This window comes from Scomber scombrus, chromosome 1 (genome assembly GCF_963691925.1).
Source record: "Scomber scombrus chromosome 1, fScoSco1.1, whole genome shotgun sequence".
Classification (NCBI taxonomy): domain Eukaryota; kingdom Metazoa; phylum Chordata; class Actinopteri; order Scombriformes; family Scombridae; genus Scomber; species Scomber scombrus.
The window spans coordinates 30989612-31014954 of record NC_084970.1 but is presented as its reverse complement, the minus strand read 5'-3'; the positions used below and the strand labels follow the sequence as shown (position 1 = coordinate 31014954).

Below are 25343 nucleotides of genomic sequence, written 5' to 3'. Positions count from 1 at the left end.
AAATCTAGGGCAGTGTTCATAAGGCCTGTAGAGCAGAGCAGTGTTACCTTAAAATGGAGACACCTTTGGGATCTACTGTGTGACTGATCTACAATAAAGAAAAGACGACTCTACAGAATAATCACTCACTTATCCAACCCCCAGTTACTAGCTGAGCTTGAGAAGTGGTGCAGCGAAGTGGGAGTAGACCCAGTTAATGCTTTAGCCTTGAATGGCGTACCTACAGATACCAGCATAAAGGATATTGAAGAGACTGAAACTATCAAAGTTTTCGGTTGAGAGAGTTCATCTCTCAATTGAACTTTGAAATGATGTTGTACGACTGCTACAACCAGGTTGATAATCTAGGACTCCCTCTGAAATCTTTAAACAGACATGCACAGAAGCTGCCTGCCAAATTCAGCCTGAAGTTTTCTCCATGTCAGAATTTGATGTTGGTCTGACAAAAAGGGGGTTGAGCATCACATCAGGCTTAAAGACCCTAGCCCTTCTAGAAAGAGAGTTTAGCATCTGGCTCCAGTAGATATTATGGATGTCTGCTGACAACTGCAGGAGCTTCTTGCAACAGTAATGATCAAGGAATCTCACAGCCCCTACACCTTCCGCATTGTGATAGCCAGGAAGAAAAATTAAGGATGTGCAATGTCGCACTCTGGAGAAACATGAAGAACATCTTCTACAAGTTCTCAACTATTTTAAGTGCTTTTTCGTATGGTCTAATAAGCAGCAACACAGAGCTTTCAGGATGCTTTGCTCTCACACGCGCTGCATTGATAGTCACATAAACACACACACACACACACGTGCAATCAACCTCTACAGCTCACTCTTGCTCCCTCGCTCCAGATTCCAGGAGATTGTATCTCATTTGCGCCCTACTCTGTCTTTGGTTATGACCCTAAGTGCAGCCACTCTTTGGCTGGGAGACAGAGAGAGAGAGAGAGAGAGAGAGAGAGAGAGAGAGAGAGAGAGAGAAGCGCCTCTTCGGGTGAAAACCGCTTCAGTGAGGTCTGAAGAAGAAACGCCGCATTTTTTTGGCAGTAACTCGTTACTGAAAAAAGTAACGCTGTTTATTTATAACGGCGTTATTCCCATCACTGTGTATGGTTAATGTTGATTCAGTGTACTTTTAACTATTATATAGTGTATTTTAGCCACACGTGTTGAAGGTTAAGAAAAGAGGAAACAACTGGAAACAACCTTTCTCAGGAATGGTAGTTTCTGTTTACTTCAAGCTTGACCATCTGGAATTGTGTGGAGGACATTATGGAAACCATATGTGTCTTTGACTCTATGCCAAATAGATGTATGGCAAGAATTTTTAGTTGTTCCAGATGTTTTGGGGTGAAACTATGTAAGGTATCTGACATTACTTTGTTAAATGAGTATCTCGATGGCATCAACTGGAAGGAACGCCAGTAAAATGAATTTGCTTGACATTATTATGTATGAAACTGCAAATCAGAATGATTTACTTATTGAGCAAAGGTGCCAGAATGCAAATCTGGATCATTTTGACCCACTTAAACCCCTGGCAACGAGGGAGTAGAGACTTTCCTCATCAGTTGTCAAGGAACTGCTGTCAGGAGCCACCCCTTCAGTTGATAAAGGACTGTGGTAAACCAGACTCCTGGGGAAGGAGTAACCCTGTTCTCATGAAAGGTCACATTCAGTGTGTGGTCCAACAAACACCAGCTACAATCAGGCCTGTATTGGGTGTTACATCTCAGGAATTTGGCAGCAGTTTTGTTTGTTTTGCTTAGAGTATGAACCCAACAGTATTTTATGTGCATTTCTATATGGCTGAAATCTTTTAGTAGGTTAATTGAAGGTGCACGTATTTAACATGTATTTGTAAGGAGAGACACCCTCAACTGGTCTATTTATGTGCTTGTTTATGTGAGATTTACCTATATCAGGTAATTGGGCAGTTATCTGAGCCAAAAATAGATATTAACCTCATGGTGGTGCCACAGTCAGTAGGATTCATCCTCTGGCAACAATGAATGTCCCCTATTTTAGTCTGGATAAAAGTGAACCAACTGACAGCCCGACAATGTCATCGCTAGAGTCATGGCTGACGCGTAGCTCAAAATCAACCTAATAATTAATTTCATTAAATAATCTAGGTAATTAATTGAAATGTATTTGGTTAATATAATTAGCTAATAATTGAAAATAAATGAATTCATACATTTTATAATAAAAGCCCCAGAGTGCTCCAGAGGTGCCTTAAGTGAGCAAATAGTGAATGTAACATCATCGAAAAATGTATAATATATAAATATATGAAATAAATAACAGAAATTTGGTTGAAATTAAAGGCACTTTTGACGGACTGACCCCATAAGCCACTCACACATAAAGGAAAACACACACACATACACACACACACACATACATAGACACATATTCTTACCACTCCCCACCACAGAGCATCAGCGTAGTTTTCAAACTCAGTGTAGCCACTCTCGTCGACTGCACTTCTCTCTGCCAGGTAGACGAAGTACGAGGAGAAGATCAGGCTCAGAAAGCCAATGTACAAGGTAGTGATCAGCTCCTGAAATACACATGCACAAACGCATGACATATTTCAAACACAATGGATCATTTTTTAAAACCATCATACAATTATATAACTGCTGTCTAGATATATGTAAATATTTATACTGACTGCTTACTCATGGATTGAAAGCCTGCTGATTTCCACAAAATATCAATTATACCAGTTCACCAGTTAGCTGGCCAGGGTCCAGTGTGGCTGTGTTTTGCTAATAATACGACATATGGATGTGAATATTCATACAAATGTGTTGTGAATATGATGATTAAAATCTTTTTTGAGACTTTTGCTATCTGGTCTGGCTTGTGTCATTTATGAACTAATGTGTGGCTGCACATTAATTTTACACAGACAAACACACACAAACACACACACACACACACACACACACACACACATGCACACTATCTATTTGTTAGTTTGGTAGGATGATGTTCTTTAAGGACAAGACTGAAATTCATCTGTAGTACTTGTCACTATCAACAAATCCCACAAACACACTAAAGATACTTCAATACTTTCTGACCTTCTGAGCAAACTTTTTACAAACAAGAGCAATTAGCTCTTTGTTGGGGACTATTTTCAGCCTCAGATTACACGTAATACACTTTTAGTATGGTACTTCTGGCATTAGGATGGTGTATGTGAGATTGACTCATTGATTGATGATCATTATAACGAAGGCACCCAGTGCAACAGTGCAGCTCACTGATGTGATTTTAATAGCTTTTGGACAACAAAGGAGCTCTATGGCAGAAAGGAATAAAATATATCAGGCTTTGGATACACAGACAGTTGTTAGGACTGTAAAATTAATTCATGGCCTGTTTTGGTCTCTTCATGGGATTTCTTGACAACAGACCAAAGCAGCCTCATTCTTTAACTTTAGGTGGACAAACATGGTCTGCAGTCATAGGGTAAGTATGTTTCATTACGGTTCTTCACCAACTTAACAACTTAAATTAAGAAAGTGAGTAACACGTTATTCTAATGCATATAAACAGGCAATAAAAGGCAATAAAAGGAGATGTTATGCTTGTTGATAAATACTATACAGTCATAAACATTTAAATATGTTCTTACATCTACATTATAGTGTGTTATAAACCAATTATGTAATGCTTATGATTATAAATGCAAACTAGTACTTTAAAGTAAAGTGTTGCCAAAAAGAGTACAAAATGAAGACATATCTAGGAACTAATCATTAAACTATGGTTTATTAACATACATCTATCAGTCTGTTCTCATTATTTATATATAATTTCTTATCTGACAACAAATGGGAAAGTATAATGGAAGTAGCAAACACATCTTTATCATTATGCTTTTTGCAGCTATACATGCAGCAGAGTTTAAGTTAAATGTGTTAAATAATAATCACTAGTCACTGGTGGGGTATTAAATGACTGAATTCAGATGGCTAGTAAATCACCATAAATCAGTCCCACTGTATTTGAAATAACTATGAAGCGCCTTGTTGCAGATTCAAGAGGGAGCTGTCTGCGATTTACTCAGGAGGACTAATTGGGCTTTGCTCTTATCCTGTCTGACTGTAATTGGACTACTGCTTTGTAAAAGAGCTCTTTAAGTGAATGTTCTCTTTGCACTCACCTACTACGTGATTTAAACTGTATTTAAACACTCAGTGTGCCGGAGCACTCACTGCACTAAATTGGACTGAATTCCTAATGAGTGAAATTCTTATTCTTGTCTCGGCCCAAAATGGTTACTCCGAGATTTCTCTAAGCAACAAATTATTGCAAGAACGATCCAGGAAATGGCTGTTTGCCTCTCTTGAAAGAGCATAAACCTGTCCTCATATTACCCTTCTCAAATAGTACCGATGGTCCATTGATACTCATTTTTCTGCATTTCTTTATATGGCTAAACACATTTTCTTAATGTTTCTTGGCATCAAACTTGTGTTGGTGAATGTGAAACATTAGTGTTTACAACTTAGAAGTTCAAGATTCTTGGAAATAACAGCTTTCAGTGCATTCAGGTACAGCTTCTTCGTGTCACTACCAGACGTTTAGTAGATCTGGTACTGCTGCTGTGATGTGGCAATCACATTCAAGAGTTAATACTTTCCATCTGCCACTGAGCCATAGAGGAGCAACTGTGCACATTTTGTTTACAAGCCACAAGCATTAGAATGCTACTCAGTGTGTATTTAAATGCTGTTATAACACAAAGACTGGATAGTGATAGGAGTAAATGAAACTCACTTTAAAAACTCCAGCTGTTAAAACAGAAGGGCTGCAGTTGCACGTGTTCATGTTTAGTCTTGTGTTGACTTCACCATCATAGCTAGACAATCGCCAAGTAACAAATACTGGAGACACAACACACCAGTATCCAGATGGCTTAAAGCAATGTGGCCTCTGCTGTACAGGTTGTTTTATGAGTCCACACACTATTTAACACTGTATTTACCAGTAACAGACCTCTGATGCCTTCAAAATCCAATCACAATAAAGTATTTCCAGGCCTAATCTCATTCTACTAATTTATTCTACTCCCTATACGCTCACTCTGTTCACACACCTCCCATTGAACATCTGCATCTTTGTCTATCCCAAACCAGCTGGAGCAGAGTGGAAGTTGACAACAAAACCCCCAAACAGCAAATCATTCTTCACTAATAAGGACCACAATCTAAGCATCTAAATAATGTATGTTTTATCTGTATCTTGTAAACATGAATTTGGTCATGTGTTACATGCTACCTATGGCTACACTGTCCTAACACTGCCTTCAGATTTTTCATATCCGATCTGGATCACTTGCATATGTGGTCCTAAATCAGATTCATATCTAATAGTCAGGTAGGAATTCTTGTTTTTTTTTAAATGTCTCACTTCTCTGAGCGTGCACATGATGATGATTTTTACCACACCTCACAGTCCGGCAAAAATAAATGTGGCCTTTTTATTCTCATTCTCATCATCTGTATTGTCTGCCAACCTGCACAAAAGTCCATGTTTATGATTTGACTGATGCACAAATGATCTTATTTTTGTTATTATTGTATGTGCATGGCTTATATTTCAGTTCAAACTGCTCATGAGCAACACTTTGACTTCAACAGTGTTCACACCGGAATCAGATACATGTCACCTACAAACATGAATGTTAACCATCATCACCCAAAGATCACAATTGACAAAAAATGTAGAATTGACCATTAAGACCTGTAATGTGAATGTAGCCATAATTATGATAGACAGTGGCAGGTGCACCTCACTGTTTATTGGATATTCTATACTCTTTCCCTTAACGCAGAGTGCCCTCCACAGCTGTGAGGGTTGTTTTTATAAACTCCTGAGGGAAGATCTAGCTGGCAGGGATCGGTTTGGCAAAGGGTCCCCAACATCTCACTGCCGGACACTCTTTTTTCTTACAGCTGAGGTCAATGGTTGTTGATGACCAGCCTCAGCCGGGAGCAATGTGGTCATCAGCCGAGGCCAATACAAGAAAGCACAGCAGGCGGTACTAGCTGAACAACATCCCTGATGCACTGCTCACCTTCATCAACTCTCTCTATTTACACAGACATTGAAGCCAACTAACGTGCCCACCGGGGATAATCACGGCCACCTCTGTCTCTTAGCTGAATGATACCCTGGAGGAAACTGCAGCCCTCTCTAGCAAAAGAGCCTATTACCCTAACCTACTGCACAGCAGCTCTTTTCTTTTGGCTCTGCTGAATATTCTTTTTTTCTGTAATGTGCATTCCCTTGACGAGACTCTCTCTACATGCATAGTAATGAAAAAAAAAGATACACGATCAGGAGCAGCTATAAATCCCCCGACAGAAAGCAACCAGCTTACTAATAATAATCAGGAGCCATTATGGTTTTGTAGCTGGAATGGGATGTTCTCTTAAAAGCTTTAATTGTGTACCTGCCGATGGATGAAGACTACTGAGCCCAGGAGACGCCAGGTTCCTCCCTGCCGGTCCACATGCAGCATACGCAGGATCTGCAAGAAGCGAATCCCTCTGGAAAATAATACATCGTTTTAATGCTGACATTACATTTACACCAAATGCATGTGTTTATGTTTACGGACCACAAGGCCATACATATGTGGATATCTAAACATTACACTCATACTGCATGGGACTGTTGAAAATCCCATTCCAAAACCCGGGCTATTAATCTGAGGCTATAACAGGCTCTTCTCGTTTCAGGCTTTCCACAAGATTTAGGAGCTTGGCTACAAAACTTTGCTCTAATTCAGCCACAGGAGCATTAGCGGGGTTGGCCACTGATGTTGGGTGATAACGCCTGGCTTTCACTCAACATTGTAGTTTATTCCAAAAATTAGGGATCTGTGCAGGCCAGTCAAGTTCTTCCTTACCCAATTTCCTTATGGACATGGCTTTGCTTTGGCATGCTTTATCATTAAGATTCCCCAGAATTAAAACCATGAAAACAAGCCCCAGACCAACGAACACAATGTGTAGTTTGGCCATATAGAGTACACGTCGACATACACTAGCTTACCTTACAGCAGAGGTGGCAAACACCTGGCCTTTGGAGCCCACTGACAGCACCACTATTGAGGCAACAACTACAATCAGGTCTGTATTGACAGAGAATGAGAGTCATTAATCATAAGCAATGCTTCAATATGCAGATGATGTTCAACAAGAGCAAATGTTGTCCTCCATATCTGATTTGAAAAGTCAAGGAGGAAAGATATACAGTTATGAAAAAGTGGAGGGGGGAAGCTCCATTAACAAATGAACATTGCTTTTCATTCATTGCACAAAATGATTCTATAAATCAATTTAGGGTAGAGGGGTTATAAATAACATTAACGTTAATATTCATTGCAGAATACTGAGAAAAAAAAACACCTGAAGGTTCCAATTTTAGGAATAAAAAGCTAAAGACAGAGGGAAAAAATTGCATTGACAGTTTTAATTTCATGCAGGATTGTATTATATCTCATGTTAGGAAGAAGCTCAGGATATTATAGACATTGTTTAAATATCGTGTGTGTGGGAGGAGAGTAATGCGTCTTTTTGTGTGCATATGTGTGTGTGTGTGTGTGTGTGGTTTTCCTACCTATAATGGATATTGGCTTCCTGGCAAAGCGTAGTCGGCCCAAGATGCCAACATATTTACTGCGGCAACCTGCTGCCCAGAGGCGCACAAAATATTCCACACCAAAGAACACCACAAGGACGATCTCCTGTCATAAAAAATGCAGGGAAGAGAACAGACAAATGTCGGAGAAGGCCAGGTGGAGAAGAACAGGTGGGGGGGAAAAACAAACATCAGATGTTGTTGCAGATTATTCAGTGCAACAACACCTGAACAGCTGGTCTGACTTGGGCAAAGTAGGCTTTAAAACAGATATAGTTGAATTATAAAGGCAACTGTTGCGCAACTGTTCTCTATTTGGTATAGTGGGGCTTGCTGTACAAACAAAAAGGATTATTGACTCTCAGATACACCATTTGTCATTGTTTAATTTTCACCACATCATCGATGCATTCTCTAATTCACAGCCTGACCTGATAGATATAAGAAGTGATTATGTATCCTGACAGTTTGAGGATACGTATCTGTATTTTGTTCATTTAAATGTGTTTACTTAAAAGAATAGTTTGACACTTTTGGGGGCAAAGAGTTAGATATGAGGACCACTCTCATGTGGAATATTAAGCTACAGCTAGCAGCCAGTTAGCATAGCTTAGCTCAAAGACTGAACAAAACAGCTTGACTGTTGCTGTCCAAAGATAACAAAATCCACCTGGCAGCATCTTGTTTGAGTAATCCTCAGAAAAAAAACAGTGAAAATAACATATTGTGGTTTTATGATTAAGACTTATTTCTTGGCTGGGCTCAGTGAATTCCCGGACTTAGTGACAAGCCTCTTGGAAGTACTCTGGCTATTTTAAAGCAAAAATACATGTGTTAATTTTTTAGCTTTAGAGGAGCCGAAAGACATATTTTGTTACCTTTGGACAGAGCCAAGGTAAGTGTTTTCACCTGTATCCAGTCTTTTTCCTAAGCTAAGCTAACCAACTACTGGTGATAATTTTATATTTACTGTACCATATCTTGATTACTTCCTCATTTTTGTCTTGTTCTTATTCTCCTAATTATTTTTCTAATTTACAAGACAATAACCAAAATGAAGCACCACTGCATGTCTCCAATGCTAAACATGAAGCTCATACAATCAAAGCTTCTCAATTAAGGCTGCTCTATTTCGATTCCGCACAAGTTTCCTCCAGTGCTCCTTGAGGACAAATGGATAAAAAAATCAATTACAGCACACAATTACACCAACATGTGGAAATTAATGAACTGGAGTGAATGAGAATGCAATTACCTCCACACGAATCTTAATCATTGACAAGCATTGGGAAATGAAGCTGTCTGCAAGTGAATCAATAGCCTTTCATAGATTTTGAATGGTGACATGATCCTTTTGCAATGAATGATGGGAAGAACCAACTGGGGGATTCAGACAGAAGACGTTTGCCATAATGTTCTGTGGGAGACGCTTTCAACTTGGAATTATTGGAGGTGTTTTTCTTCATCAGAGCCAAAGATTAAAATGTCAGTGATTACAAACTAGCACATCTTATAAAATTAAAATTGGATTAATAGTATGTTAAATTGTGCTCCTGGAAGCTAATATGTAAAATGTTGTATTTATTAATTTATTCACTGAGGATTTATACTTCAAGGTTGAAAACAAATGGTCTATTAAAATAAGCAATCCATTAACAAGCAGAAGGGGAGAGAAAAAACAGGCATATAGTGGAATTAAAACTTTTTTTTTTTTTTAATAAGTTTGATGGTTCCTTCTGATTTTGGAGACAGCAGTTGTATAACATGATCTTCTTTCTTAGTTTTCTTAGTCATGATTATCAAACTGTAGATGTTTGTTTAAACGGTGAGTTTGATAGTTCATTATGACCTTGGAAACAAAGAGCCATGTGAAAAGGTCTGGAGCTCCTCAAATATTCAAGATGTTTCAATGATCAAGAATAAACTGCATTCAACATGTATTGAAGAAAGTATTAAAAGATCTCTAATGGAAAGTTTGTACATTTTGAATTGCAATACCATGACAACCAAAACAACAACATCTGCTAATGGGACACAATAAAATCTCCACAACAAGCCAGTGAAATGGACCCTGAGTTAACATTGTTTTGTTTACAATATGTAGGGCTGTGTTAAAAACTAACAAGGAGAACTTGTGGTGTTTTAAAGGTAAAGCCCACACCAAATATTGATTTCATTTAGTTTACTTCTGTTTACTGCACATTGTGTGAAGGTTTGTTCCAATCATTTCTGATGCCAGTCGGCCTGGTGAAGGCAGCTCCAGGAGCTACAGTACATGCTGCTGACAGGACAGCTGGTTCTGTGGACAGTGACAGCCGAATGGAGATCGGAGTCGGTGTGGATGAAACGGATGGAATGCTTCAATAGCGCTTACATGCTGCTCACGTCTCGCTTTTGATGTCGATTCTCAGTAAGTCTAAAACTAGCTTGACCAGGACCAGGGTAGTCTGGAGGGAGAGGTTTCCATGGTAACTTACGTCAGGCTTAATTATGTAAACCACCTTTAAAAAAGCTTCAAATATTCCCTGAAAATAAGCCTGATTTATTGAAGTAAGCCTATCTTACTGTGACTCGTAATCTCGCTGCATGAAACATCACTCAGGTCATAGTTTATAAATGAATTATGAATTGGGATCAGGAGCACAGACCACGCATAATTCTTATCCAACTTTCTGCATCTACCTATGTAGGCGGACACCCCCCATCCTCCTTTATGCTTTCTCACCTCCTTCACTCATTACAGGAACCACAAGAGGGACAATAAAACTAGGGTAATTCATTTAGTCATTTTCCACACTGAGTCACACTACTTGGATTCTTCTCCACAACACTTTCTGTCCTACACCCCATCATCAATCCTGTTTGTTCATCTCCTAATGCTCAACCCTAATTTTCATTCCTCCCTTCAATCTTAACCCCTTTCATGTCTTATTTTCACCTCATTCATCCTCCATACTTCCAATAAAGATTTGATGGTCTTTGACTACCTAAAACCTGCTATGCAGCCAGGGTTTATTTGCAGAGACCAAAAATGTAATGAGATGTAGTAAAACCTTGGAATCCAAAAAACAACCAAATTCTTTTGAGAATGTGAATCCTTTGGGCAAACTGCCAAGCATCTGACCAAAAACACTTTCAGCCTGTGCTGCATCTCCAAGTAAAGAACAGAGTGGTCTCTGTTAACCTTGAGTGTGCAGGAAGAAAGAAACAAGACAAAGAAGATGCTTCTGTGGTGGGGGAGGACAGAAAGAAAGAGTGGCAGGGTCAGAGCAAATCTCAAAACTGGAAAGCACAAAGTACAAAATAGTCCCTTTGGGACGGAGGACGGAAAAGATTAATGTTTGATATTTTGGAAGGTTTAGTAGCAGAGCAAATATTAATTATTCATTATCTGTGTAGAAGCGAATAATAAGAAGATTAAGTATCTCCAGAGGGTGAACTTAAGGCAGAAAAACATTTTGCCATAAAATGTATATTTCATGATTTTGTGGTATTTCTCAACACAATTCATGCTTTTCTTTTTAATTGTTTTGAGTCATATGCTGAAGCCCCTAGCCCCAACAGAATCTCTGTGGATGCAACAATGAACCTGGAGGATTTGAAATTCTGATATGCCAGCTCATGAGGCACCATGACCATTTCATCCCATTATCTTCAGGCCAAGGTGAACTTGTCACATATGGCATGCTCAAGTCCTCCTCCAAGAAAATCCTCAAGTCCTTTTTTATCCTTTAGAGGCGTTTTCTTTTGTCTGAGCTTGAGTGATTCACCCATCACCCAAACAGTGCCTTTGCTCAACAGCTGGTATCTCAGGGTTAAGTTTATCCCATTTCCTATTGATTGTTAGAGGTGGCGCCTTCGCCCTCTTAGGCCAGCGGGACACCCTGAAATTGTTTATAGAAAAAAAAGGCTGTGTAGTTCTAAAGTAAGTGTTCCTAAATTGCTTTTTGTGAGGCAGCTGTTAGGTCAATCTACTCATGAAATTGCTTTTCAAACACAACACAAACTGAGGGTTGATGATCGTTGTTTAAGCAACATCTTCACATTCATGGTGCTTATTATTGCAGCACCAGCAATGTATTCAAAATTATACAAACACTGTAAAAACTGTGATATAAACTAATTAAGCTTATTTGTTTACTGTCAAATGTATTCCACGATTTAATAAGTGATATCCAATATATGAGTCACCTCAAATAACTTTGTAATTGCTCAATGTCTAGTTATTATCCTGTTTTTATTTCATGAGCATGGTTATCATCTTTTAATTTATTTAAATTAGTTCTTTGACATGAAATTGGAGCAAAACTCTCCTCTTAACTCCTTCATATATCAGAATAAAGCCTGCATCCAAATGCCAGCCAACAAAAACAGACAAGACAAATGTGCTAAACAGATACAGCAGAGGGAGAAAAGGCTACAGACTGAATCTACAATGTAAATGTGCTGCCATAGAGAAAAAAATTGCACATCTTTCTGAGATTCTTCAAAAGTTTAATCAATCTACTGGCATCTTTCAGACACATGTGCTTCACGGACCAGTGATCAGGATCATTAAAGATACACTGTGGTGTTTCTGGTACACAAATTTAATATTTCTCCCCCAACAACATTCAGTGAATCTTTTAGGCATAACAAACATGTGGAACACATCCTACCCCATAGCTATAAAACTTACTATTTTTTAAAGTGTATTGAAACCCTATGATGTACATTGGCTAGTTGTTTTCTGTTTCTCTTCTTATACTGGCAAATCCCTTTTACAGTAGATGCAATCAACCGTAGATACAGATAATGTGTGTGTGAAATTGCATCATTTTTATTTGGTAGAAGAGCAAATTTGTCTTGTTATGCATTACACATGAGGTAGTTTCACATGAAAGCCTGCCTAGAAACTGAATAGATGTTTCCAACATGAGTAAAGCATTTAATGTCGGAGATGAATTTGCCTTATTGGCACAAAAACAGTGTTACTTAATTATATGTTCAAACTTTATCTTATGTTAATGTTTATAAAAGAATACAGATTAGTTATTTTGTAAATGTATTCTCTAAACTGTCACACACTCACAATATTGCACTGCAGGCAGCAGAGAATGAATTGCATCACTCTTGTGTTTGTGCATGTTTGTCATATCTCATGTGTGTGTGCTGGTACAACATGAGACACAGCATCTCTGGTGGTCAAAAACTCCACACTGCGCCTTTAATCCCTCTGTATCAGTAACAGGTTTAGAGCACAGAAACTGTAATCCATATAATCTGTATGGGAATATACCACAGGTCTTGCAGAAATTCAGATATTTGATGTGCTACTTGAGGTGGAAGATGGTATTCACTAATGTCATCTGTTGAGCAGTTCAGCCCAGGTAAAATGTCAAATAGGGACTGGCTGGAGTGTAAGCCTATTTTAGACTGTTGTAGTGTTTCACAGAGACACACTCTAGACACATTAATATATTCTAAAGTGACATTTTAAGACTATAGGAGTTGGCAATATATATACTGTTGGAAAGGTTAAAAGCAATTTTCTATTTATTAAGATAAACTTCACTTAGCTGTTGACAGGATAACTCTCATAGCACAGTCACACTGGGCCTGACCAAATCAAACACACTGGAAGAAATCATTCAGCCTTCTTCAACTCTAACATCCCTGAATTTAAAACAGGAACATTTCTGAGCAAAATCCATTCATATTCATTCAATAGCCTCACCACTAGCAGTGGCTTCACTCCTACAGATGAAGCAAATATATGTGCATTTTGATTGTTGACCCATTCAAACCCTCTTGGCAGTGTTGACCTTTGAGGGAATCGACACCCAGAGTCCAGAAAGGAGAAATCTATCATACTAGTTGTGTCATGCCATCAATTTAAAAAAAAACTATTCTTGTCAGAATAAAAACTGTTCCACAAACAATATGTGCCATGGATTGCAGTCATCCATGAGAGAGCAATTAATACAAATGCATCTCTTGAATGAACTGTTACTTGTTAACTTATTGAGCAGTTAGCTATTACTACAATTAGCTAGCCCAACAAGTTGTCACTACTTTTTATGAGGATGCTCAAATTATTATTGCAGTGGTGCTTTCTGGTCGGACTGGGGCTTCGAAGTGTCTTGTTCTGAGCTTGCAAAATAACCTCCACTCATCAGACCCGAAGCCCAACTCTTCACTCTGAGGTTAGGGGTGGTTCAGTCAGTGCTAAAATCATGTGATGTAATTATGTAACCTCCCTTAGAGGTAGACCAAATTTGACAGACAACGCAAAGACAACAGTGTTTTATGGTTAATCTCTTGTGTTAAATTTATACTTAATTTATACCAAATTTCACACTCACCACCCAGAAGAGAGTTTCGTGAGCCAGGGCCTGGTACTCTTCGATGGTAGAGAGGACGCTGAGGATCAGACAGGCAAGTACTATGAGAAACCTGTAGGAAACAAAGCAGATTATACTGTAGTCTTAATTTAAGTTTTATGTTGGTGGTCATTCTTCTTGTCTAGTATCTATTAATTTCATTTGGATAATGCTGCTCTTGGTTACTAATTAACTTAATTTTCCTCAAATCAAAGCTTTACAGAAGTTCGTCATCAGTCAAGACACGCAAACACTTTTCATCACTCCGTGTCATATTTATGTCAACATAAATACTTTGGTTTACACATCAAAACATCATTCAAGTTTGGTGCCTGATTCAAATCTGAGCTTCGGAACAACTTTTTTAAATAAAGTTTCTAAACAGCATAACATTACTTGATATTTTTGTCATGAAAAGTATCTGACTCAATCTGAGCAAACATTCAAGGACAGCCCTCCAGAGGAAGTACTGTGAAACCTTTTGAACTCAACCATATGCATGCAAGGCGCATGATAAACTTGTCAAATAATGAGCGCACAGGTTCGTACAAATGTCTGAAGACCTCACACGCACGCGCACACACACGCACACAGTATCAACAAACACTGAATTGCTCTCTAACATTCTCCTTATTCCCCTTCAAGGTCACAAGTGTTTCAGCTGCAGCAACAATAAGACGTCTGTAACTCCTCAACTAGCTTAAGATAAAGATATTTTATTTCTTTGAGATAAGACTTCAAGCTGCTATGACACTATATCAGAAATAATAACATTGACTTCCATGACCTTTTCTTACTCCTGAAGTTTTGACTTGAACTCTCTCAAAGCAAATTATAATGTTGAAGAACACCAGGAATCTTTACACCACTGTGCTTTTGTTATTTGAAAAGAGAACAGTTCATACTCAAACCATACAACACATACTGTAAAAGACAAGTGGGGAAATTCAGTTTAATTTGATGGTAGTGGAGCTCTGACGGCAAAACACGAAGGTGATGAGCCATTCTCAACCTTGCTAACATGTGCGTCAGTCTGCCCAGTTCCTGTTTTTTTTATTTTTCTTTCATTGCATCATTCACCACCAGAGTTCAAGATGAGGTTATCCTTCCACCCCATTCAATCGGATCGTGTTTGTCTGTAAGCAGGCTAGGCCAGGGAAGTAAGAAAAAAATTAATTGAAACTCTGAGGAAAGGCTGGCGCTGAGGCAAGGACGAACTGATCAAGTTTTCATTCAGTTGGCAGGGTACATGGTAGTGAAAGGCATGCTTTCTGAATCAAGTCACATGGCACCATCTGAGTTTATTAGTTTTATCAGAAAATAATGGCATATTCCAGTGATTGGTACCACCAAACAAGGAAGCACGGAAAAGCTAACTCTTTAGCAAGAAGAAAAGCTAATTGCATTGCCAATATTTAAAAACTTGGGACAGTGACAGAAGTCCTAACGCAAACAAAAATGTAGTTAGTTTAATCAAATTTGATTTTTTTTTTCTGTGTTTTGTAGGCATGTTTGTATATGTTGATATGTGTAGCTATGAAGGGTTAGAATTATGCAAACTTAAAACTTTTCTTTGTTTGGGAGTTCTTAATATAAGGTAAAAATGTATATTATTAAATTGAATATTAACCAAACAAAATACTGTATTATAACTGGCATTGCAAAAAAAAAGTAAGAATCTTTCAGTATTTTTGGGGACTTTTTTGGCTTATTTTATTGCAGACTGTGTTGACTCGACAGGAAATTAGGACAGCCAAAGATGGGGAATGACATGCAACTCAACTCCAACCACCAGCAACACTTAAACCGAGGACATTGCAATTACATGGTCAGTGCCTTAAAACCTGAGGCCATAAGGGTGCTTCATGAGCCAGGACAACTCATGTCAAAACCTCACCCTTTTATTGCAACATTAAGCATTTTAGCCTGGTGTTAGGCTAGTTATGGTTATGCTCATGTGAAGCTCTGGAGCAGATCTGAGCAAGCTTGACACAGACTAACCCTGAGCTCACAAACACCCCCTAGCAGGACCTGAGATGCACAACATTTGATGGACATGAGCACATTAGAAGGATTGTGCATGTTGAGTGCCAGTTTTTTATTTTGAACACATATTGTTCATGAAGGGTCATGGACATACATGACTGCAGGATGCATGAAACAAAAACATGTGACTGCCTGAACTGCAAGACTCCATGTCCTGTTGAAACAAGTGGAAGTATTTTCTTTCCGTCATCTAGTTGTTTTAGTAGCACTAGTAGTTTTAAAGTACTGTTCAGAAAACCATTAAGCTCTTAAGAAACACTTTCTTGTTCCTATATGAGCAGACTTGATGGAAGCTATGTGTAGCGGGAGTTATAGTTTCCAGTCGCTGTTTGCACCATGAAGACTCTTATCACCTCATACTACAGCTTGAGTTTATTGAAGACTGGCCAGGAATCCAAATACACAGGCTTGTGCGTGCACGCCACACGTCAACACAGATAAAAGACAGAGGGGAGACCTTCTCAGGGAAGATGGGCTGGTGTGTTGCACAGCTAACAAAGCAGCTGGTCCTATCTAAAAGAACAAAACAAGTACACAATACCTGTCTCTTTTGCAAAATTATATCTACAGCCTGGAAATAGGAGCAAATTTATCTATTAAGAAAAGCAGGGCATATTGGGCAAGAGATAAAAAATGAAAAAAAAGCTCACAGTTTAGGGAGGCAGCAAGTAATTTAAAATATCTTATGTTCAAATGTGACAGACACAGATAAAAAGAGGATCAAAAGAAAAATAATATTAAACTTTCCCAACCAAACACTCCGGTATGCTAATAGTTGTAATTTGTTAGTGAAGTTCAGCTTAAATTAATTCAGAGCACTGGAAATGCCAGTAAACAAACAAACTCAGTATGCTGACCATACACTTCAGCTTTATTTTTAATCCATCTGAGACTATCTGACTCGTCATTCTCTCTCTACTAACTGCACTATCATATTTCACTTCCCTTACCTTGAGGCCTATAGATAATATGGGCTCTGAGTCACTGTGGTACCCATGGGCTTGGTGTAGGAACAGACAAAATAATACATTGGCTCAGCTACATAGATACAACTGAACTCTAAACAAAAGCTCAAAGCATTCCTCCTATCTATTATTGATGGACAGATTCACTTGCAGTATGTTGTGCAGCCAGTGTAGAGACAAAGCAAAGGGACAGGATAAGAGTTAGTAATGATGCTGCTGACCATGTCATTGGCGGTTACCATCAAATATTCTGTTTGGAACAGCAACAGCAACAATCATACTTTATTTTTATCACTGTTACGGAGTGCTTTAGAGTGATAGAAGGGCAGAAAAATCAACACTGCAAAGTAAATCAAACAAAAGCAATGCAATACGAGCAAGGTTTACATTAATATACTGTGATAAAAGAGGAAATAAAATGTGGATTTAAGGTCTGATCACTCCTTGCCTGTAATCTGGACAGCCAATGAGAACCTTCCTCACTTTAAAAGGTCTTGTCAGTGTGCTGCATTGACAATCAGTTTTGTAAAACAAGGTTGAAAGAAAGCTGTGTGACTGAGGCAGGAGAAGTGAATTGATTGTCTAAGACAGTTTTTTTCATGAAAGCACAGATTCCTTTTACCCCAGTTACTTAAATATAGGACAGGGTACAAACAGCTATAGTCGAAAATGTTGCTCAAACTGGAAAAAAAACTCCCAAAAAACCAATACACGGATGCTCAGCTTGTATGTTAAATCATTCAAAATTGTGTCTGAATGTATTTCCTCCAGCTTGATACTGTTAGACAGACTGTCTAGTTCAGTTTAATGGAGCTCAGTCTGAAACAACACTTTCTGATTTATCTGAACTCTCCTGGCAGACTCATCTACAACCAGCATGTGGGGTGGATCCATGCTGCTCCAGACCCAAATACTGCATTTACTGTTTGACTGTAGCAGACAAACATCAAGGAAATGTGTAAAGGGGGGGGGGGACATTGACATGAAACATTGATAAACTCTATGTTTTTCTAAAATGATTATCTGTAAAGCAAGGGATACACTTTATTAATAGTGAAAAGCTAAAGATGTATCGTTTTCCTTTTTAGAGAAGTGCAGTGTGTCTTTCTTCTACCATAATAGACCTGACTCGCCTGTTAGCACACATACACACGAATGGACATACATATGCATGTGCAAACACACTCACACACACACACACACAAACACACACACAGAAGGGTATTTCTGATAAGGACTTTGGTCACGCTGACGTTCTAGTTCTGGGTCAGTGATAAGGCCATGCTTGTTCTTAACTGCTTTTCTCCCTCTCAAACACTTGCAAAACAAGGTACCACACTGACCCCGAAAAGCTGCTGGATAGTTAAATATCCAAACGACATGCTCTTACAACAAGCATCTGACTGTATTGTAGAATTGAGACCAATTTGGAGAGTTTTGTCTTTCTTCAGATTTGGAAAGACCAGTGATAAAATTAATGAACACTGTATATTCTATGCTTAAAACTAAATATACACAGACTGTGAATACAGTGCAGCTCAGTATCCTGCGATGATTTTTTTTTTCATTTACATCCAGTGCCAACGTCCAGTGCCAATGCAGGGGATAGTGTGCCTTATATATAGAAAGTGTGTGTGATTGGAGTTGTAGATGGGCCTTTTAAAGCATCAGATGTCCATGCAGGAGACCAGGCCATCATCATTTGTTTTGGGTATTTATTTGCCCAACCTTAACCAGATGTTTTATTTGCCCCAACCATAATCTATCTATCTATCTATCTATCTATCTTGAAAATTCAGCCGGGAAAAAATATCCATAACAGGAAGTGGTGGGTTGAGTGATGGCTAGATAGATGATGGCCAAAATTGGATGTGTCATGACGTTTACTGTTGCCATGATGATGAAAGTTGCATAATTTTGGTGGTAACTTTAATCCACACTATGTTTCAAGTGATCATTTCAACCCAAACCATGATCTAACCCTAACCAAGTGGTTTTGGTGCCTAAACCTAACCAGACCGTAACAACATTGTTTTCACATCATAAAATATCATTGTTATTTAACAGTGATTTCTAATTACATTTGGTTTTAGAAAACATTGATAGAGGTGGCAGATTAGAAAACGCTCCTCTTTGTCATTCTGAAGTGCATGGAATAATTGACCCATGTGGTCATTTAATTATGAGGATGTGTTGTTATGTAATTATGGCGGCCAGAAGGAAGCTAATTTCTTTGTACAGTGCAGTAGAGACTGTTTTGATTGATTGACTGATTTTTCCCTAAACTTGCAGTAACCACACCAAAGTTACCATGTGCAGATATTTTAGTAAACAGTAGGTAATTTGGGTTTTTCTTTTAGCAGAATTGTCCATTACTAATTATTGTTGATAGCATGCAGGGGGAGCCAACGGGATTCATCTTTTTAATTAATCTGTCATCATTCATCATTAATAGACATTAAAATAATATTTTATTTAGATTGTACTCATTTAAAGTTTATTTTTCTTGTTTTGGGCAAAGAAACAAACATCCAAAGCCTCTGTAGTCAACAAACACCCCCCTCTGTTTACATGAAATGGTATGGTGGTCCTGCCTCCAAACCAGGTGTAGCATTTGCTAGCCCTGAATTGTGAATGAGGAGGAGTGCTATACAACCGTAATGTCTCAACAGCTTCATAAAATACAATCAGGGTTTCTAAAAACAAAAAAAACAAAGAAAAGAAAGACAAGGGAGAGAACTAAAAAGGTGATAATATGTCACCCAATTTTTCATAAAAAGGTGGGTTTAGTCCATTAGTTGTGGAAATTAACCTGTTAGTTAAGCTTATTTCACAGTGAAACAGGTGAATGTTACTTTTGCTTCCCAAACATTACTGCTCATATCTTCACAGAAAATTCTGAGTGCTTGCATTTCACTCCTCTTTCAGCTGACATTTAATCAATGCAAGATAACTTTTAGCAAGCTATTCATACTAAATCAGTTGTCCCTGCTCCTTGTGCCAGGACCAGCAAATGCATCTCCAAGCCCAGCAGCTCTGTTCCCCCGTGATAAACCAGCCCTACCGCAAACTGAAGAAAGATATGAGCAGCATTGTGTTGAATGACATACCACTTAACATAACTGAAAGGGGTCTGTGTGAATTTATAATTATTCTTTTATTATATTAATAAAAGATTGAATCCTTTTCCTTTGATAAGAATTGGTCGTATACTTAGTTCAAAATGTGCAGCTGATTTTATAATTGTGTGCGTTAAATCATTTTATAGATGATAATGTTCATTTATTTTAATTGAGGAGGTTAATTTACATTAAAGTTTATTTTAGTTATTCATTCATATTAAGAGGGTTTTCAAATGAAGAATTTTACCATTAGTGTCTAAAGCACATTACTTATGGAGGTTATCAGCTTGCATCAAATAGTGAATTCCACTGTATGCAGAATATTGCATTCATGTCAACACAGTGTTATATTTTCACAGCTGAGTATCAGTAATATTGTACAGACAGTTAGTATTGGACTACAAAAGAGTTGCAAACATGCACAGGTAGAGTAATTTAATGTTTTGAATGGGTTTGTTGGGTTCTGGAGGTGTGGTTACAGAAGTTGTGCATCATTGGTGTAGCCTGTGCCTGGTGGTGAGGCCCAGTGTGGGGGTTTTTCATGGGGCCCAAAATCCCTGGCGGCGCCCCTGATACTAACAACACTATCAACATCCGTTTGCTTTAGATATACTGTGGGTTTGTAAAGGCATGATTTGTTTTGTTTAGCTAGCAAGCAACCATCATGCCAGTGAACGTATGAAAAAAAAATAAAATCAAAGAAAATTCAACCTCAAAACACACTTCTTTCATCTTCTATAATCTTATTTTCCAAATTATCAAGCGCAAACACACCAGAGGAGGTTTCATTTGCTATTGACACCACGAGTTGTGCAAAATAATGCAGGTTTTGTATGTTAAGAAACACTGTGGTCATTCTAGTCATTTTTTTGCAGTCTGAGTTTTCTTGGAACCAGCATGAAGTGGTCATTAGAGGAAGGTTACAGCAGTTCTTCATGCTTGCTTACACTTACATGATATTCGAATTGTTGATGTTAAATCTAAGATGTTCCTGTAATCATAGCAGCCACTGGCTTTCCTATTATTGTGTATTGTGCAGTAATTCAGGCTGACGTTCTGTTGTGTTTCAGTTGCACTGTGTAATGCTCCCTCTGAGTCACTGAGAGTCTAACCTGCTCTGACAGGCTGCGTTCCCTTGCGTCCCCTCCGACACTGGAGGGTCACAGGGTGGCAGCGCCAGACAGGGCCGCTGCCTTCTCCACAACACACACGCTGCCAAGTTCAGCTGCCTGCTATCAGTGCCAGCAAGTGGGGACAGGCAGCACACATGGGGGTGAGCTGGAAGATCATATCCTACATTCCTTAACCACTGCCTGTAAACTGCTGCCTGGTTCCACTGGATTGTCAGATTCATAAAAGTGGGTGAACAAAACTGAAAAATGTCTCTTTTGGCAGGGGGTAGAGCACCATCTATCACTGCTAACCACATTTCATCTATCAAAAACGACAGATCTTCAAGCTACCTGACAGATCTGTCACATTGATTTTTTTTTTTTTTTTTTAAACAATCTGACATCTTCATGGTATTGGAGCTTTAGTAGATACAATCCACCTCATAATAGACTCCAAGTCCTTTCAAATATTATGCTCATTACTCACTGCATTATCTACATTATACTTGTATAACACCAAGTAGTCTTCACATACCTGTCAGACTGTCAGAAAAAGACAAAGTATACTAAAACGTTTATTGTAAGGCTGACTAGGCTTTAAATGTTCTGTTGTTATAGACTCACTGAATGCAAACTCCAAACACCTCTGTCTGATTGCACTCGCGCGGTTCCGTAAAATTAAATGTTCGGTGATGCTGAGGAAAATAGTTCCCAAAAGAAAAGTATGTATAATATTCCTTTAGTGCTCCTAAAAGAACAGATTTTGTCCGACATTCTATTTTCTGTAGTGAGTTATGGGCTATGGTATTTTTTAATCTACTATGGTTCGTCTAAAATATCCTTATAATGTTCCTAGAGGGACCCCCAGTTGTGCTGTGATATCTGTGAAGCATCTCTCTAAAATTCACAGGATTAACAGTTCTTTGTAGTGTGGGCTTCCAAGGCTCTGCACGCGCAATTAACTCCCTGTTTAATTAGGATCTTAGAGTTGCAATTATACCCTTGAATACCCCATGGATCTCGATGATTATGAAAATAAAAAAAAAAACTCACACTGTGAAGTGATACACGAAGCATTTCCAGCCAGACGGCCTTTCCAAAAAGTTATACACACGTCCTTGGATGTAGGCGCGGGTGACGACTGGACGGACCCCCGTGCTGTATACCGACATCCGCACAGACATCCGGGGATGAGATAAGTACGGGTGAAGGTGAACTTGGGGTATCTCGGTGGTTGTTCTAGGATCCTCATGCATTTTGTCTCGTTGTTGATAAAACGTGTCGTTGCCCACAGGTGTTTCTGGATCAGGCGAGCTAAACCTGGTTTCTGACAGCTCCAAATCCGGTGGTCTTCTTTCACGTGCCACACCAGAAGACCTCCGTGTGTTCCCCTGATTGGGGGTAGAATAAGACATTGTGGCTCTCCGGCTTTTTCTTCTGTCGCTGGCTAACTTTTTCAGAGTTAGGCTATTTTTCGATCACTGACTCAAACGGACAAATGTTCGCCCATGTGTGCCCACCTTCTGTTGCGCGCCTGATCGCACCAGGACGCATAAAACTGCAACATAAACAGGGTTATTAATGCTCTAGATCACCAGGGTGGTGTTTCTTTAATTTAACTTTGCTGCTCTCTGGGTTGTTGTGGAGATGGCGAGTCTCAGCCCTGAATGAATTCCCCCTACCTCTCGCAGCGCACTTATCAGCCTGGAGAGCTGTGGGCGCCAGGCGGTGCACTGTGGGTCGCCAGCTGTTCAGACATTGTACTGTTCTGCAAAACCGCTTAAAAAGCAATGTGAAACAGATGAAGTCAAGCTTCAGCTCTGTGTGAAAAAAACACAAAATTCACACAAAATGCAAAAACTGAAAAACTCAAATGTCAGTTGATATTACATATAATTTGAGCCTTGCTGGTCAAAATAGATGATGTTTTGATTTTCATAAAATGTAATCACGGCCACATTTATGCCTGTAATTATTATCCACATTAAGATATCTATAGTAGATACTCTATTAAATTATATTATATTGTATAGTAGACATTATATCTACCATATAATGGTCTCTATTGCAAAAGAGATCTTGATCTCTAATAGATTACCTGAGTAATTAAATGTTATATGAGATATTAAGATGCACAAATAAGTATAGCAACCAAAGCTCCTACATACTGTGTGGTGTTGCAACACTGTAAAAAAAAAAAAAAAAAGAAAAAAAAAGAAGGTCTTGCAGCATTTGGGTAATCATACACTAAAAGTAACTAACCACAATGTTATCAAAAAGGTGACCCCACCACCAAACTTCAAAACACAAGATAGAGGTCTGCTCTCATTCCTGCACTTATTTACAAGTGTGTCAATAAAAAACTGAAATTTCAGTTATTGCTGTTTTTTGATGCTGTTTTTTTTTTTTTTTTTTTGCATTTGTAATAGATCTGTAATTTCAGTTATGACTAACCCTCATTTATTTTGTCAGAAATTACACACTGGGGGTTTTGTGTCAAATCAGAAGTGTTTTTGTGTGTGTTTGGGGTCAAAAGGCATATTTGTCATAGATGTGATGTGAAAGACTCATTGTCATTTGTTGATGCTGCTCTTTGCAGTGACAGATTCAAACAGGCATTGTGGTCTGAAAGGACATTTTGTATTATACCTGCAGTGTTGCAGACATGCACATGTATCACCCTTTTTATTCTGAAATGCATTTGTAATTTCCATCACATTTATTATATATTTTGACATATATCATTTTTAAAATGTGTTTAAGTGTTTTAATTCATTTTTTTATTTAAAAATCTCTAAGCGGTAGAGGAAAGAGTTTAATGGCAGAATTCATTAGTGCAGAAGTCTGTAGAATAGCATCCCATTGTTTGAGATGACACACAGACTGAGTCATTTTCTGAGTTTTTCAAACTGTCAGCTGGAAGTAAGTTGGAAGTTAAGTCACTGTGTGAACTTCTCTGGCATGTTCAGGAACCATATCCAATTTCCTTTTACATATCTGTCACAAACAATACTAAGAGGTGCAACTGCTAAGACTGTATATATGATTTCAGATGGTGCAACATGGGTAACTAACCTTGACAATGTGTGCACAGGTTTTACCATTCCATACTGTTTTTCACCTAAAATGTTTCCTATCTCTTACGTCCATGCATTATGTACTGCACAAAATAGAAAACAATAGAAACACACTGATGCATGATAAAATATACATCTAGTATATTTGCATTTTTGCATACCTGGAAAAATACAACATGTTTCAGCTTGAAATTTGAGGCTTGTTTTGCATGTTCCTTGACTCATGTGTGATTTAGTACAAATTGAAAGAAACATCTTCAACCTTGGTGTCAGTGTAATCCTAAGAAACTCTGGGGACACATGCAGCTTAGTTTGACAAGGTTACCCTTTGGATTTTTTTTTTCTTTGCAGTGACCTTGGCCACGCTAGTCCAAGGAGGTGGAAACAAGTCAGCCACAGCAGATTTCAATAAGAGTCAAGTGGCATCCACGTGATGACAGCTTCTGTTGCCAGGTAGGTATTAAACGCAACTCCGACTGGTTGTTTCTGTTAGAGGCCAGTCACTACATTACCGTTTTGGTTTTTAGTAAAGAAAGGGCAGTAATTGCTGCATATGTTGAAGGTCAACCATGTTCCCACATCTGATTGTGTGAGAGAAATTAAATATTTAATTTCCTTTTTAAAAACAAGAATTGTTTTTTTTATTAAAGGTTTAGTCAACTGAAATGTAGAATAATGAGTGACAATGTATGATTGTGATTAGTTGTTTAAGTCATTTCTTTGAGCAAAAAGGCAAAAACATTTATTGCATTAAACTTTTTTAAATGTGAAGATGTGTTGGTTTTCTTCTATGATGGAAGTTAGAACTGGACAAGTCCTCCAAATCCAAATCTAATGACCAAAACAGGCTCTTTAATACTGTATATAAACTTCTGGCATCTGGCATTTTTAGCAACAAATACAAATTAAATAAAGAAAATATTTTTTTTCATTTATAGATAATTAAAATAATCATTAGTTGCATCCCTTTACCAGCAAAATAGTTAAAAGGAAA

General features: G+C 38.3%; 1 protein-coding gene across 1 annotated transcript in view; it reads right to left on the bottom strand.

The window, feature by feature from the left end:
* The window catches only part of kcnq1.1 (potassium voltage-gated channel, KQT-like subfamily, member 1.1), a 44824-nt gene extending 21880 nt beyond the window's left edge, over window positions 1-22944 (bottom strand). Inside the window, 6 exon segments of the mRNA XM_062433673.1 lie at window positions 2420-2560; window positions 6473-6569; window positions 7078-7156; window positions 7645-7771; window positions 14010-14100; window positions 22326-22944. Coding sequence (XP_062289657.1) covers window positions 2420-2560; window positions 6473-6569; window positions 7078-7156; window positions 7645-7771; window positions 14010-14100; window positions 22326-22687 — 897 coding nt within the window. The 5' untranslated portion in view covers window positions 22688-22944.
* Window positions 22945-25343: the final 2399 nt, after the last annotated feature.